Source organism: Mizuhopecten yessoensis, unplaced genomic scaffold, assembly GCF_002113885.1.
Source record: "Mizuhopecten yessoensis strain PY_sf001 unplaced genomic scaffold, ASM211388v2 scaffold8853, whole genome shotgun sequence".
Taxonomy (NCBI): Eukaryota; Metazoa; Mollusca; class Bivalvia; order Pectinida; family Pectinidae; genus Mizuhopecten; species Mizuhopecten yessoensis.
In genome coordinates, this window is record NW_018407755.1 from 698234 (window position 1) to 716736 (window position 18503).

The following is an 18503-nucleotide window of genomic DNA, read 5'->3' on the forward strand; positions in this document are numbered from 1 at the left end:
TCACATTAAATGTTCTTAATATAGTGCACTCCGATTAGTGCATTATCATATTTTGACAGATTTATGCATTGGTGAATATATAAATTTACTATATAAAGCTGTATACAGAATCTTCAATCAGTACAACCATGACTATAAGTGTAATGTTTAAAGCACAAAAAGGGCTAAGGTAAGATTACCACTAAAATGTGTACTTTTACATTATCACTGGTTGGTGAATACTTATTCTAATCTGAAGATCTCTGCCATTTGACATAGGAGTATCCAGTTGAATATTGAATATGTAGTACTATGTAAATATATCCTTAGAACTATATATACAGCTATTCTTTATAAGTTTTTATCAATGTTCTTTTGTTATTTCAGATTTGTTCAAATGGAAGCATGCTAGTCCTCACATGCCAACCAACTTCAGTAAGTTTTTCATTAATTTATTATTTTTCTTTCACAACAATTGCCAAGTGTTGACCATGCATAAGCTACCATTACATGAAGAGATATCCAATAATATCATAGCTATCTTACGTAAAGTTATATCCAATCAGATCATAGCTATATTACATAAAGAGATATCCAATCAGATCATAGCTATCTTACATGAAGAGTTATCCAATCAGATCATAGCTATCTTACATGAAGAGTTATCCAATCAGATCGTAGCTATCTTTCATGAAGAGTTATCCAATCAGATCATAGCTATCTTACATGAAGAGTTATCCAATCAGATCATAGCTATCTTACATGAAGAGTTATCCAATCAGATCATAGCTATCTGACATGAAGAGTTATCCAATCAGATCATAGCTATCTTACACGAAGAGTTATCCAATCAGATCATATATAGCTATGTTAGTAAGATGATAAAGCTACCTTTGAGTATAAAGTACATATTATAAAAGCTTACAATTCTGATGATTGCATGTATTTGTACTTGTTTGCACAGATTTTTTTAAAGAATATGTTTGTCCTTTCTCTTGTTTTCAGTCCATGCATCTTAGATCACATCAACTAACACAGTGTATTTAACATGATACCAATATGGTGTATAAGATGACATGAAATATGTAATATCACTAGATGTAGTGTTTATACAAGATGACATCAGATATAGTGTTTATACAAGATGACATCAGATATAGTGTTTATACAAGATGACATCAGATATAGTGTTTATACAAGATGACATCAGATATAGTGTTTATACAAGATGACATCAGATATAGTGTTTATACAAGATGACATCAGATATAGTGTTTATACAAGATGACATCAGATATAGTGTTTATACAAGATGACATCAGATATAGTGTTTATACAAGATGACATCAGATATAGTGTTTATACAAGATGACATCAGATATAGTGTTTATACAAGATGACATCAGATATAGTGTTTATACAAGATGACATCAGATATAGTGTTTATACAAGATGACATCAGATATAGTGTTTATACAAGATGACATCAGATATAGTGTTTATATACGATATACATATCAATTATGGACTTTCGTTGAAGTGAATATGTGGTTATATGGACCTGAGAAAGTGATATTAAATGAAACCAAAGTTGTGGTCAGTATCACTTTCTGAGGTCCATATAACCACGTATTCACCGAAATAAAAGTATTGTTATTGTTATATTAGATGCTTAGTAATGTTTTAATCATCAAATAAGATGAAATGTAAAAAAAATGAACAGAAGAGCAATGTGATGTTACAGTTGAAATAACTTTGTTAGGTGAATATTTACCTGGTTTTTCTAAAAATAGAAACGCTGAGTCAATTTCCCATATCACAGACTTCCAAGTGATCAGGATCCAGCCAATGGAAATAAGGGGAAATGTGTGTCATTTACTATATAAAAGTTAGGGGCACCAAGACTGTCCCCAACGACAGCACCACCTGGAATGCCGGGATCACTGACAGAGTCAGGTACCGGCGGCCGGTAGTCCCTACCCGAAGGCAAGCGCGAAAGCTTACGGGCGTTCCCGGCCAACTCCCTTGGCTGTGCCAAGCCAGGGTCAAGCTGCCCCTCCCCTACTCCAGGGAGTTCCTGGACAGGAAGGGCCACCCCCTGATCACGAGAGGGACTTGTCGAAGCAAGACCCCCCCGAGACAGGAACAGAGACAGTACCACCCGACCCCAGAGAGCTGGTGGCACGACCCCTACCTCTCTGCTTCCCTCGCTTACCGGAAGAAACAGACGAATCTGTCTTACGGTAAGTTGAGGGTAGCTTTGGAACAATGAAGTCCTTGCCCTGGGATTTTGACTGTGAACAAAGTTCACAAGGCGAAACCTCACTGCAAGGACGACACCTGGGACAGGCATCATGAGGGTCCCGTTCCACAAAGAAATGGGAACACCCATGAGCACTACCTCGTTGCTGTTCCGACCAAGACATACCCTCCAAAGCGAACGTAAACAAAAAATTTACAAGCAGATAAAACGGGAAAATAAGGATAAAATACGATAGTACAAAGTACGCAACGTAGAAAGAATTTCACCCGTAATATAAATCAGAAAACGGTTAAAATAAATAACGTTTGCCGAAACAAACAACCGTCACCGAAATAAACAGAGGTCGGAAATTAACCCACGATAATGGCGGACCGTGGCACACCACCGGCACACGTGGAGTAAAATAACCGGCCGTAAAAGGCACAAAAATAATTTTCAACAACAATTAGTTATATCAATAAGGGCAGATGGGTAAAAGGCACACAAACTGCGCAAAAATATGAGTTGACACTCAAACCAAACCGACAAAACAAAGTTTTGAATTGGAGCAAGCTCCGTGCGTCAGCATGCAGCAGGCGCCATAAAAGGAAGAGGAAGGGAGATCACTCCGTGGCTCTGTCATCGAGATAGAGGTTACGTCACGGTAGGGAGGTAGGGATATTTGAATCTTTTGTTTTTGGGCTACAAAGATGGGTGTAGGTATTGTATATGCATACTAAAGTTATGGTAATTATTACTGAAATGAAAGTGTGTCATTTACTATATAAAAGTTAGGGGAAATGTGTGTCATTTAATGTATAAAAGTTAAGGGAAATGTGTGTCATTTAATGTATAAAAGTTAGGGGAAATGTGTGTCATTTACTATTTAAAAATTACAGGAAATGTGTGTCATTTAATGTATAAAAGTTAGGGGAAATGTGTGTCATTTAATGTATGAAGGTTAGGGGAAATGTGTGTCATTTAATGTTTAAAAATTAGGGGAAATGTGTCATTTAATATATAAAAATTAGGGGAAATGTGTGTCATTTAATATATAAAAATTAGAGGAAATGTGTGTCATTTAATATATAAAAATTACAGGAGATGGCAGATCCCGACATTGTGTTAATATTTATGTATATTATGTATTATCAGATATCAAGTTGGTATAAGATGACATCAGATACAGTATATATAGAATATATATATTATATAAGATGGCATCGGATACAGTATATATATATCATATACGATGACATCGGATACAGTATATATAGAATATATATATTATATAACATGACATCAGATACAATATATATATATATATTATATAAGATGACATCAGATACAGTATATATACATTATATAAGATGACATCGGATACAGTATATATAGAATATACAGTATATATATATTATATAAGATGACATCGGATACAGTATATATAGAATATATATGTTATATAGGAGGACATCAGATACAGTATATATGTATTAAATAAGATGACATCGGATACAGTATATATATATTATATAAAATGACATCGGATACAGTATATATATATTATATAAGATGAGATCGGATACAGTATATATAGAATATAAATATTATATAAGATGACATCGGATGCAGTATATATAGAATATATATGTTATATAGGAGGACATCAGATACAGTATATATATATATTATATAAGATGACATCAGATACAGTATATATATATTATTTAAGATGACATCGGATTTGCTGCTGTTTCCTCTAGTATCAAAAGGTATCTGATTCCTACAAACTCCAAGCTGATTTGCAGATATTTTCAACTTGCAACTGTCAAGCTGATGACGTAGAATCAATTGATAAAGAACGTGCAAGGGAATGCGTCGTCGTAAATCTGTCCGCGGCATCTTTAAAGATAGGGACATCTTTTGCAGTAACGTACAGTTTTGTAACTATTGATTTTTTTCCCCCACAACAACTTGGAGTTAAATTCTGCATGCCTACTGCAACCTGCCCCTTTTCTGTACTGATCAATACATGGATATCAGACTACAAAGAGTCGGTTACCCGCTGTACAGTACCTGCAAGCTACGATGTACTGCTCTACTTTTATCCCATCCATATCTTCTGTGGGTTTTTATGGGTTTTTTTATGCTGTGTTTCTTGTTTCTTGTTTCCAGAGGCCAAAAACTTTAAACTAATGGATTTTTTCTTTTTAGAAAAGTTGACAGAAATTGAGCACTAACGTATATTAGAAGTCAATGTCCTCAAGGTTCTACATAGAAGCTGTATATGCACATGTGGGATCATACAGTTGCAGACAAACATTCCACTGAAAATTAACCACTCCATGAAAAGAAATAAAAAATCTTGTTGCTGAAAATAAACCACACAATATATTTTTCAGTTATGGTGACAATTGATTAAAAAACAATATAGGCAAATCCCACAAAATCGTCAAAAATTATATCTCACACATGCCAACACAATCATTTGGACTGCGTAACAAAATGTACAGTCATGTGTCTTAAATAAAGCAATCTATTTCATTTGTCCCTTTATTTATCCGCCAATAATGTATTTGTCCCACTTACTACCTAGCTGTCACTAATCAGGTGTCCCACTATCCAGTCACAACTAATCTGGTTGTCCCACTATCCAGCTACCACTAATCTGGTTGTCCTACTATCCAGTCACCACTAATCTGGTTGTCCCACTATCCTGCCACCACTTATCTGGTTGTCCTACTATCCAGCCACCACTAATCTGGTTGTCCTACTATCAAGTCACCACTAATCTGGTTGTCCCACTATCCTGCCACCACTTATCTGGTTGTCCTACTATCCAGCCACCACTAATCTGGTTGTTCCACTATCTTGTCTTCGCTTATCTGGTTGTCTCACTATCCAGTCACCACCAATCCAGTGTTCCACTATCTAGATGCCCCACTGTCAAGTCACCACTAATCTGGTTGTTCCACCGTCCAGCCATCAATAATCTGGTTGTCCCACTATCCAGCCATCACTAATAAGGTTGTCCTGCTATCCAGTCACCGCTAATCTGGTTGTCCCACTATCCAGTCACCACTAATCTGGTTGTCCCACTATCCAGCCATCACTAATAAGGTTGTCCTACTATCCAGTCACCGCTAATCTGGTTGTCCTACTATCCAGTCACCACTAATCTGGTTGTTCCACCGTCCAGCCATCACTAATCTGGTTGTCTTACTATCCAGTCACCACCAATCCAGTGTTCCACTATCTAGATGCCCCACTGTCAAGTCACCACTAATCTGGATGTTCCACCGTCCAGCCATCACTAATCTGGGTGTCCCACTATCCAGCCATCACTAATAAGGTTGTCCTACTATCCAGTCACCGCTAATCTGGGTGTCCTACTATCCAGTCACCACTAATCTGGTTGTCCCACCGTCCAGCCATCACTAATCTGGTTGTCTTACTATCCAGTCACCACCAATCCAGTGTTCCACTATCTAGATGCCCCACTGTCAAGTCACCACTAATCTGGTTGTTCCCCCGTCCAGCCATCACTAATCTGGTTGTCTCACTATCCAGTCACCACCAATCCAGTGTTCCACTATCTAGATGCCCCACTGTCAAGTCACCCCTAATCTGGTTGTTCCCCCGTCCAGCCATCACTAATCTGGTTGTCCCACTATCCAGTCCCCACTAATCTGGTTGTCCCACTATCCAGTCACCGCTAATCTGGTTGTCCTACTATCCGGTCACCACTAATCTGGTTGTCCTACTATCCGGTCACCACTAATCTGGTTGTCCTACTATCCAGTCACCGCTAATCTGGTTGTCCCACTATCCAGTCACCACTAATCTGGTTGTCCTACTATCCGGTCACCACTAATCTGGTTGTCCTACTATCCAGTCACCACTAATCCGGTGTCCCACTATCCAGTCACCACCAATCCAGTGTCCCACTATCTAGATGCCCCACTGTCAAGTCACCACTAATCTGGTTGTTCCACCGTCCAGCCATCACTAATCTGGTTGTCCGACTATCCAGCCATCACTAATCTTGTTGTCCTACTATCCAGCCACCACTTATCTGGTTGTCCTACTATCTAGTCACCACTAATCTGGTTGTCCCACTATCCAGCCATCACTAATCTGGTTGTCCCACTATCCAGCCATCACTAATCTTGTTGTCCTACTATCCAGCCACCACTTATCTGGTTGTCCTACTATCTAGTCACCACTAATCTGGTTGTCCTACTATCTAGTCACCACTAATCTGGTTGTCCCACTATCCAGTCACCACCAATCCAGTGTCCCACTATCTAGATGCCCCACTGTCAAGTCACCACTAATCTGGTTGTTCCACTATCCAGTCACCACTTATCTGGTTGTTCCACTATCTAGTCACCACTAATCTGGTTGTCCTACTATCCAGCTACCACTAATCTGGTTGTTCCACTATCTAGTCACCACTAATCTGGTTGCCCCACTATCCAGCTACCACTTATCTGGTTGTCCCACCGTCCAGCCACCACTAATCTGGTTGTCCCACTATCCAGCCGCCACTAATCTGGTTGTTCCACTATCTAGTCACCACTAATCGGGTTGTCCTACTATCCAGCCACCACTTATCTGGTTGTCCCACCGTCCAGCCACCACTAATCTGGTTGTCCCACTATCCAGCCACCACTAATCTGGTTGTCCCACTATCCAGTCACTACTTATCTGATTGTCCCACTATCCAGTCACCACTTATCTGGTTGTTTTACTATCTAGCCACCACTTATATGGTTGTCTCACTATCCAGCCACCACTTATCTGGTTGTCCCACTATCCAGTCACCATTAATCTGGTTGTCCCACTATCTTGTCACCACTAATCTGGTTGTCCTACTATCCAGCCACCACTTATATGGTTGTCTCACTAGCAGCAGTCACCCCTTATCTGGTTGTCCTCCTATCCAGTTACCGCTAATCTAGTTGTGTCATCACTAGATGAATCAATAGTAAGCCCTGTTTTATAATTTTAGAATCTGTTGGTCCACACTTAGTGTTATTGCCCCAAATTCTGTTCTGCGTATTGAATACAGAATGTTCATGTTTCAACACTTATCCTTATTATCTGACACAAATATGTCTGTATATCAATCCCATTCTTTACTCTATTAAGTTCGCTTAAATGACACTATTATGTAAATACTTCACTTACAGAAAATTTGAAAAATTATTCATCTCAGATTTCAATATAAAAATAATGCTGAATATCTAGTGGACATAAAATGATTTATATTTACTGCTATTTGTATAGATTAAATAGTTTGTACAGCTATTTTAACCATTTATTGTGAAGATAAAATCAACGACATATGGAAACAAGGGAGATAATTGTAGGGGAGATAATTGTAGGGGATCACCAACAGATTGTATTATTACCAGTTTAAATCTGTACCATACACACGGTAATCAGCACACAGGGCAGTTCAAAAATTGGATTAAAAGGAAGCATTTTTTCTAGTGTGGAATGTTTATCTCTTTAATATAATGATTTAATGTAAATATAAATATCTAATTGATAATATTTTTCATTTACTTCACACTACAAAGAAAGTCCAGCTATATGGTCAGCAGACATACATATCTGCTGTAAAGTGTAAGCACTATTAATCATTGATTGAGGCAGGGAAATCTTGGGAGGGGTTCCATTAAATTTCAATTCCTCTCGAAAAAAAAGGGGTGGGGGGACTTTTAAGGGGAGGAGCGCTAATTATCTTAAATATGGTATGTTACTTCATGTTATTAGTCCCCTGTCTAGAAAAAGTGCTGGAAGGGATTATTATAAATTCTTGGGCCCCTCTTCTACATTATAACCCAGTGTACCCTGCTTTATTCCTTTCCCATAGCTCCACTAAGGCCCTAATGCATTTCTATAACCTCATCCTAAACTCAATTCAATCCCTTCCTAAGTATCTCCTCCAATTTTCAATAAACCTCTTTCCCATATACTCAACCACTTGTCCCTTTCTATCCTTATCCTCTTCCCAACCTGCACAACCTTTCTCCTAATCTCATCCCCAACACCACTCAACTCCCTTTCTCATCTCGCTCCTACCAAATTCAACCCCTTCCTTATAATCTCATCGCCAACCCCACTCAACTCCCTTTCTCATCTCACGCCTACCAAATTCAACCCCTTCCTTAAAATCTTATCCCTAACACCACTCAACTCCCTTTCTCATCTCGCGTCTACCAAATTCAACCCCTTCCTTATAATCTCATCGCCAACCCCACTCAACTCACTTTCTCATCTCACGCCTACCCAATTCAACCCCTTCCTTAAAATCTTATCCCTAACACCACTCAACTCCCTTTCTCATCTCGTGTCTACCAATTTCAACCCCTTCCTTAAAATCTTATCCCTAACACCACTCAACTCCCTTTCTCATCTCGCGTCTACCAATTTCAACCCCTTCCTTACAATCTCATCCCCAACACCACTCAACTCCCTTTCTCATCTCGCGCCTACCAAATTCAATCCCTTTCGTATTATCTCATCCCCAAACCCCATTCAACTCTTTTCTGTTTACCCCTTATCTCATTCACCCTTTTCCTATAAGGCTTCTCTGATGATCCCTTTCTGCCACACTCCACCCCCACTAAACCATTGATTGTAAAACTGGAATTTTAATGCATATTTAACACCAATGTTCTTATGGCAAAATGTCAGAAAGCAATTATACTATAATACTAATTGAATGTGGTAGATACAAAGTGTAGCACACACTAACTCAGGACCATGTAAAGTAACACCAAAGCTCTAGTTCTGCTGAACAAAAACGGACGCTCAATCAGATTTGTCAACCTGTTCACTGAGCATGAATACGCACCAAAACGCAGACCGTCGTAATTGTTGATCGGGATATTAAAACTGAACACCATTTTCATCAGAGATGATTTATTTTCCAATTGTGATGCAATTTAGACTTTTAACAGCTATATAATTATATTTCGTATGGTTTAACTTCATAAGTTTGATCCAATATTGAATCTACGTGGAAACATCAATTTTGTGTGGAGGAAAACATAAAACTTCACATTAGTTTGTAGCCTGTTAACCTCTGTCTCCCAGCAGGAAGTCGATAAATCAGTTTTCCGCAGTTATATTTGGAGGAGTTTTGGGTAGGGTGTATTGCAAGCTATAAGTGGAAGCTTAAACTCTAGTGGTCTAACTTCAAACTTAATTTTTTCGAATTTCAAAGTGTCGCGGTATACTTTTTTACACGCATTTAATTGACTATGAAATAATGTATAGTGTATAGAAAAGGGTTTTTATGAGTACGCTTATTTATGATGTCTTTTATTTAGTGTCCTCGGCATGTTTTAATATCCTTAATGGCGGATATTAATGACACATCCTTTACCTGAGAGCACACAGATAAAAGTCCAGGGTTTCAATTTAAGCTTATTAAGTATTGTAAATGACATTTTATGTTATACACCGACTTTCCTTTTGATAGCTGTTTTGATTGCCAAATGTATTATTCATTGAACGCCTAGATTCAAAAGTACTGTTGGTTTGATGAACATTGCTTGGCCTGCTGTTTCCCACTGCATGATCATAAGGGGCAAACACTGCTGAATCCGCTACAGAATCGAGACTTCTTGTTTGTCCTCTGCTTAGGGTACGTTCAGTGAAGAGACCTGATTGCTCTGTTTTATTAAATACTTCACAAATAGAACGGCTGCAATTTTTCTAGCTGTTTCCAACTTTTGTTTAGGTGTTGTTAACCGGTATGATGACATCTCTGATCTTTGTGTAGTCGGAATTATATGATCAGATGGGGCATCACACCGTTGCTTACAGTTGTAATCTTTCTTTTCATTTTGGTGGTTCTTGAATAGTCCTATCACCTGTGGACAACAATTTTGGATGACCTTAGTTCAGAGATGCAATACCCAAATGACATTTCACTAGGATGGTACTGTAACAATAAAGAAATAAGCAACATATTTGGAGCCCGAATTTCAGAAATTTAGACGCTTTAAACCAATTTAGCTACAGGTTCAGCTACAATCCTCCCTCCTCAAAGAAAATATTTGACATTGAGGACACACAAGGTTCTATATCACCTTCCATGGGTATATTTATTGGGGCACAAAATGTAACAGATACTGAATCTGTTGAAATGGCCCATTGATTGGTCAGTTTCGCTACAGTACTGTTAAAATGGCCCACTGATTGGTAAGTTCCGCTACAGTATGGATGAAATGGCCCACTGATTGGTCCATTCTGATACAGAACTATTGAAATAGCCCACTGATTGGTTCATTCTGCTACAGTACTGTTGAAATGGCCCACTGATTAGTCCATTCTCCTACAGTTCTGTTGAAATGGCCCATTGTGCGGTCCATTCTCCTGATTGGTAAGTTCCGCTACAGTATGGATGAAATGGCCCACTGATTGGTCCATTCTGATACAGTACTGATGAAATGGCCCACTGATTGGTCCATTCTGATACAGAAGTATTGAAATGGCCCACTGATTGGTTCATTCTGCAACAGTACTGTTGAAATGGCCCACTGATTGGTCCATTCTGCTACAGTACTGTTGAAATGGCCCATTGTGCGGTCCATTGTCCTACAGTACTGTTGAAATGGCCCACTGATTGGTCAATTCTGATACAGTACTGATGAAATGGTCCACTGATTGGTCCATTCTGATACAGAACTATTGAAATGGCCCTCTGATTGGTTCATTCTTCTACAGTACTGTTGAAATGGCCCACTGATTGGTCCATTCTCCTGCTGTTCTGTTGAAATGGCCCACTGAGGGGTTCATTCTGATACAGTACTGTTGAAATGGCCCACTGATTGGTCCATTCTCCTGCTGTTCTGTTGAAATGGCCCACTGAGTGGTTCATTCTGATACAGTACTGTTGAAATGGCCCACTGATTGGGCCATTCTGCTACAGTACCCTTGAAATGGCCCACTGATTCAGGTCCATTCTGCTAGAGTACTCTTGAAATGGCCCACTGATTGGTTCATTCTCCTACAGTTCTGTTGAAATGGCCCACTGATTGGTCCTTTCTGCTACAGTACTCTTGAAATGGCCCACTGATTGTTCCATTCTCCTACAGTTCTGTTGAAATGGCCCATTGTGCGGTCCATTCTCCTGATTGGTAAGTTCCGCTACAGTATGGATGAAATGGCCCACTGATTGGTCCATTATGATACAGAACTATTGAAATGGCCCACTGATTGGTTCAGTCTGCTACAGTACTGTTGAAATGGCCCACTGATTGGTCAATTCTGATACAGTACTGATGAAATGGTCCACTGATTGGTCCATTCTGATACAGAACTATTGAAATAGCCCACTGATTGGTTCATTCTGCTACAGTACTGTTGAAATGGACCACTGATTGGTCCATTCTCCTACAGTTCTGTTGAAGTGGCCCACTGATTGGTCCATTCTGCTACAGTACTCTTGAAATGGCCCACTGATTGGTCCATTCTCCTACAGTTCTGTTGAAGTGGCCCACTGATTGGTCCATTCTGCTACAGTACCCTTGAGATGGCCCACTGATTCAGGTCCATTCTGCTAGAGTACTCTTGAAATGGCCCACTGATTGGTTCATTCTCCTACAGTTCTGTTGAAATGGCCCACTGATTGGTTCATTCTCATACAGATATGTTGAAATGGCCCACTGATTGGTTCATTCTCCTACAGTACTGTTGAAATGGCCCCCTGATTGGTCCATTCTGATACAGAACTATTGAAATAGCCCACTGATTGGTTCATTCTGCTACAGTACTGTTGAAATGGCCCACTGATTGGTTCATTCCCCTACAGTTATGTTGAAATGGCCCACTGATTGGTTCATTCCCCTACAGTTATGTTGAAATGGCCCACTGATTGGTCCATTCTGCTACAGTACCCTTGAAATGGCCCACTGATTCAGGTCCATTCTGCTAGAGTACTCTTGAAATGGCCCACTGATTGGTTCATTCTCCTACAGTTCTGTTGAAATGGCCCACTGATTGGTCCATTCTGATATAGTTTTGTTGAAATAGCCCACTGATTGGTCCATTCTCCTACAGTACTCTTGAAATGGCCCACTGATTGGTTCATTCTGCTACAGTACTGTTGAAATGGCCCATTGTGCGGTCCATGGTCCTACAGTACTGTTGAAATGGGCCACTGATTGGGCCATTCGCCTACAGTACTGTTGAAATGGCCCACTGATTGGTTCATTCCCCTACAGTTATGTTGAAATGGCCCACTGATTGGTTCATTATCCTACAGTTCTGTTGAAATGGCCCACTGATTGGTCCATTCTCCTACAGTACTGTTGAAATGGCCCACTGATTGGTCCATTCTGATATAGTTTTGTTGAAATAGCCCACTGATTGGTCCATTAGCCATGAACACCTGTTATCATAATTTGTATAGTAAGGAACACAGAATGCATACACTGAATCATTAGAAAATTCCAACTCAATATATCTAGGGAAGATAACCACAGCACAAATCACAGGTGTAATGTTGATGGTAACACTTTCTTGTTTTATTATTTGGGGAGGAGATGTCGGGGGTAGAGGGCATTTGTGTTTGGTTAGCAATGTTCAGCTGGACATATTTTGTTAAATAAGATTAATTTAAGGTCTCCATAAAAACTGCAGAAAATAAAGTTGTCAAGAGAATTTGCTGCTTAAAGCTGTATCCTACCTTACACCTAATATCTGTGATTTGTGCTGGAGTTATTTCCCCTTGTTCTTTTCAAAATTCAGGTCAATACATGTATCATTGTGCACTGTACATATGTGTGAGTTCAGTTTTACATACCATAAAACCCCATGTAATTTGCACACTTTTTTTTGAGAAATTTAATACCCAAAGTGGGGGGTGCGTAAAATACACAGGTATAGAAAAATTCAAGTTTTTTTCAGGAAAAGATCGACGATTCTGAGAGATCGCCATCTTGGATTATGTCCCTTGGTACACGGAACTCTAAGACAAATGACGACCAACAAATTTATTTATGTCAAACATTAATAAAAGATACATAATGTGTTGTTATGTGAGTTTATGTGAAAAGTATTAATAAATAGGTAACCGTTGGCATCAACGCTGATGTTTGAAGTCATGAGCAAGTAATAATAGTGTCATATGTCAGTACATGTCAGCCGATTTATGGTGTGTTTTTTTTATTGCAGAGTAGATTAGCATGAAACAAACACATCAAATGAAACATACCATAAAGGATTAGGGTGCCATTCCACAAATCAGAATTATGAGAGGCAGTAAAAAACAAACAAGAAATGCATATACAGTTGCTTTGCCTATTAGATAATAAATATGTTATTACATTTTGTAAGAGTTATTATTCATTAACTCATTCACCCCTGAAGACTCATTTGAACTCTTCCAAATCAAAGGTTCGAATTGTTCATTACAAAATTCAGGGGTGAATGAGATACGGTCTTACATTCAAAGAGTGCATGTGCACTGTATATATATATAAGCAACCACCTTGTCCATATCTCCTTCCTATGTTTTCCTTTTGCCTTATTTTGATTTTTTTAATAAAACTGTAAATGGGAGATAACTCTTATTTATTGATATCTGGTTAAATTTTGAGTTGACAAGGTAATCAAATATTAGATGTTAAATTCTGATTGGAATTCATATCAGTCTAGCTTTATCTAATGTATCTTACCAGATATGAATCTAGAAATCAATTTTTTGGTGAGAATTAGTGCATTATTGGCCGTAATTTGATATTTTCCAACAAAAGTTAAGAAGGGAGGTTACTCTTAACTGCTGAATTTGTCAGCATGTTCAATGCACAATGTAAGGTAACACATTATATTGATATTAATAAGATTTATATGTATGAGGGCTCGCAAAAAACACAGTATATTGATATCAATAAGATTTATATGTATGAGGGCTCGCAATTTCCATTCACTTTAAGATGAAATATCTCGGCTAATGAACTTTCTTGCAAAATAATTTGGAATATTTAAAAAGTTAATTCATTATGTTAATATCTTTAAAAATTAAAAACAAGAATGTCTTCCTGATATGATAACTTCAGTTTTAAAAAGTAATAAATGCAAATACAATGTAGTTTATTTATTTTAGCTAACATCAAGGTATAGGAAATTCACATTATTACAAAAATAAAAACATTGAGTGAATAAAAAAATGGAAACTTTGCAAGTTTGTATCATTGTAAATGTGGGTGTTTAATTACGAAACTGTCTAGAATAATGAGATGTATGATAGAAATAAGATATCTGGAAAAATGTAATGTTATTCCCTATTCTTTCAGAAATAATACAAATAATAACCGAAAAAAGTTAGTCTGCAGGAGAATATACCTAATACACTTCCGTCATATAGTAATGACTGTAATTATTATTCGAGAAATAATGAATGATCAAAATGTAAATTAAAACCATGTTACTCCCAACAATCATTGTAAGGGAATTTGGAATGGAATGGAATTGTGCAGGTGGGTTAGGGAGCTTTTCATTTGCAACTTGGTTCAATTTTACTGAAATTTACTGTTTGTCACAGAAGTGTATTCATTAGAATACATGTGTTCAGCTGGGCACAGTTTTTTAATTAGAAATTTTCTTGAAGTATAGTTTGGTCCTTGAAACTTCCAAGGTCATTCACACAGCTAACTCAAGGAAAAATCAATGATATGAAAATGCATGCAAAATGTATAGTTTCTTTCTTGAAGATGCAAATAGTCTTTAAAAAGATGTATCGAATGTTTTCTGATGAATTTTCATTTACAGCCATTCAATTTGCTGCACACCATCAAGGAGTTATTTTTCCTCTATGCAGCTTCTCAGAGTTATGTGGATTAAAAATATGTTTAGAATTTGTTACAAGAAAGCCTTCCTGTTATGGAGATAGTCTAAGCACCACATATTATGGTCTTTACAGAGCGTTGCATTGCTAATCAATAAGTGGCATAATGAATTTATGCCTTGATATAGTTTCTATAGGTAGCTCTTAATTTTACTACAGATATAAAATCTGTCATCTAACCAATTTCATTTTGTTTTTAGCTCACATGGCTTAAAGGACAAAATAAGCCATATGGTCCATCAGCATCTTTTCATGTGAAGGCTACTTGTCTAGAACAGACAAAAAGATTTTCACTTAATTTGGCCAGGATGATTCCTTGGCCAAGGGAAATTAATGCTGTATAAGAGAACTGCTTGTTCCTTCCCCCTCTACTTTCCTTTAAAATACTTCTAGTCCAGAATAGCTAAAGATATTTTAACTAAATTTGGCATGGATGATCTGTAGACCAAAAGAGTTGTAAATGAAGAGTGAAACTGTAGGGTAGGGCCAAATAGGGGTTTATATCTAAAAGGCTACACTTTCTATATGAAAAAAAGGGATTTTGACATAATTTTAGGCATAGGACAAATCTGGGTAAAGGACAGATCCCTAGTATAATTAACAGGTTTAATAACTGAATGTTAATGGAAAAATTTATTTCAACTTTTTATCTAATTCAGATGACAAAAAATGGGGTAGAGATACAGGGTTGATGTGCCTGTTGTTTAGAAGTTATTTTAATAGTAGTGTGAGGGTCTTTAGAATGCAAAGAAGTAGCCCAGAGAGGTTGACATTACAACGAACAATTTAGGTATAGGATCATGGAAGATGAGAACTATCTACGACAAGTTCTTGGGAGGGATATAGTTCATTGTTGAAGAGGGAATCAGTTTTGGACTTACAAATGAGCAAAGGACATCATCGTGGGAGAAAAACATATTTAGCATGATTTTAGCAAGTGAAGGCCATGGTGGAAGAGGGGGGAAGCTAATTTTGGGACAGAAAATTTTGACCAAGTTCTGTGGGAGAAAAGGTCATTGTGGTAAATGGACATTTTAAGTTTTAGTTTTAGACACCTGCTGAAAGGGAAGATCATTTTTGGAGAGGGACATTTTTGGATAAGCTCCTTGGGAAAAGGAGTTTCATTTCCATGAAGGAAAGGGGAAATTTTTGCCAAACTGTCAATGACTTTCATTTATGGAGAAGGAAGGTTTGGACAAGCTCTTGGGAAGAAAAAGTCATTCTGGGAGATGGAAAATCAAAGATTGGTTTAGTTTAATTGAAATTTGTTTTATGTCCTATTAACAGATAAGGTCATTTAAGGATGTGCCTCCATGTGTGTAGTGTATGTGTGCTTGCATATGTGTATGCAGGAGACGGGGTATGTTGGTGTGCTTGCCTCCTTGTGATAGCGCGAATCTAATGCCGACTTTATAGTTCTAACTCACTGAAATGCCATGCCAAAGGCACCAAGCACAGCATTCAGCCCAGTCACGTTATACTGACAATGAGTGAACCAATTGTTGCCATTCTCCTATATGCTGAACATAAAGCAGGGAATAACAACTACCATTGTTAAGGACTTTGGTATGTCCCGGCCTGGGGACAGAACCCATTGCCTTTCTCACCTGGGCAAACACTCAACATTCAAGCCAAAAGTGAGGTGTTGCCAAGCAAGGCATTTGGAAATAAAAGGTAGTTGGAATATATTGTAATGGGCACAGCAGATCTATTATGGTTGCTTTTGTGTCCCGAAATAGAGGACACCAAAGCAAATCCCCAATTCTGCAGGGGGTCCCCTCATAAGTTGCCTCCTGCAATACATGCAGTGGGTAACGGCAGGTGTATTCTTTTCCCAATCCCCCACCTGCGGAGGTGAAAATCAAAGAACATTATGAACTTATCTTTTAAAAATATCATATGCTACCTAAAGTTATTTTAACCTTTGTGTAATATGCTGAATAATTCTGATATATCAAATTAAAGGCTATAATAAATAAATTAATGTACATATATCAATTTTTGTATGTTAGTCAGCTATCATTATGTCCTGCATTACAAATTGTAAATAATTATATTATCATAATAGTTGTATTATGTCACTGGATCTATTGTATCACTCCTGATAGTTTGGTGTATTACATAGTTAGGTGTCATACAGATTCAGTGTACTGTACCAATTTCCAGGTGCATTATATTCTATTAGATATTTAAATTTTACTATGTAAAATTACTTATAGATTTCTGTTTTTATGTAACCGCATGTTTGACATTTGATAAAATATTCCTAAATTATTCATGTTGAATAGATAAACATAGGATTATTTTTTTCCATACAAATCCAATAATGAGCGTTGAACTTTTTATGTACTAGATCTATATAACCTTGATCCTCTCGATACTGACTGTGCATCTTGACCATCTTGTCTGGCCATACTTCGACAAGAACAGGGAGGTAACTCCCTCCAAATGTGCTGTCTTGATTGACTTGATATTGGGCAGCTGTCTGACACTTTGTGGAGAGTCTAGACCAGTGTAACATGCATCAAAACACAAACACTGTACTCCAGCTCATCAAACATGTAACATTTCTCCCACTGTAGTCTCGCGGTATCGTAATGATCGAGGCCGACTCACCTGTACTCGGATATGTACTTAGGTCTGGTAGGTTTGGTAATTACTTATTTATGCAGTAAAACTTAAGACTTAACAAGCACCTGCTTCAAAGGACATTCTGTATTCTGACATTCATTTATGGCTGGGGAAAAACTGGAATCTCTGTTTTTTACCCTGATTTAAAGCCATCTGACTTTAATGACATTCTGTAACTGTGAAACCTGACTTTACTGACACCTGAGTTTAATGACATCTTGTAATAGAGTAAAATCTTATTTTTCTGACTCCTAACTGTGATGGCATCTTGTAATACAGTAAACACATGACTTAAATGAAATCTTGTAATACAGTATAAACCTGACTTTACTGACATCTTGTAATCCTGTAAAATCTGATTTAACTGACACGTGACCTTAATGACATCTTGTAATAGAAAAAAAACTGACTTAATTGACACCTGACTTTAAAAACATATGTAAATACAGTAAAACCTTACTTTAATGACACCTTACTTTACTGACATTTGTAATGCAGTGAAACCTGCATATTCCGACTTAAGTCACATTCTGTAGTACAGTGAAATCTGAATTTACTGACACCTGACTTAAATGACATTTTTTTAAGTATAGACATGTGTCCTTATATACACAGTAAATCACCAAACCATTATATTGTAACAATAGAGACACTAATGCAATGAATCTGTATCAGTAAAGACAGGTGTCCTTATATAGACAATCACTAAATCAATGATTCTGTGTGTCAGTATAGACAGGTGTCCTTATATAGACAATCCCTAAACCAATGATAGTGTGT

General features: G+C 37.7%; 1 protein-coding gene across 9 annotated transcripts in view; it reads left to right on the top strand.

Moving 5' to 3' along the window:
• LOC110456814 (zinc finger protein 362-like) overlaps window positions 1-18503 on the top strand; it is a 271358-nt gene that overhangs the window by 189370 nt on the left and 63485 nt on the right. For all 9 annotated transcript variants that reach the window (XM_021507778.1, XM_021507780.1, XM_021507781.1 and 6 more), the window contains one exon: window positions 367-414. In XM_021507778.1, the coding sequence (XP_021363453.1) occupies window positions 367-414 (48 nt within the window). The remainder of the gene's footprint in view (window positions 1-366; window positions 415-18503) is intronic.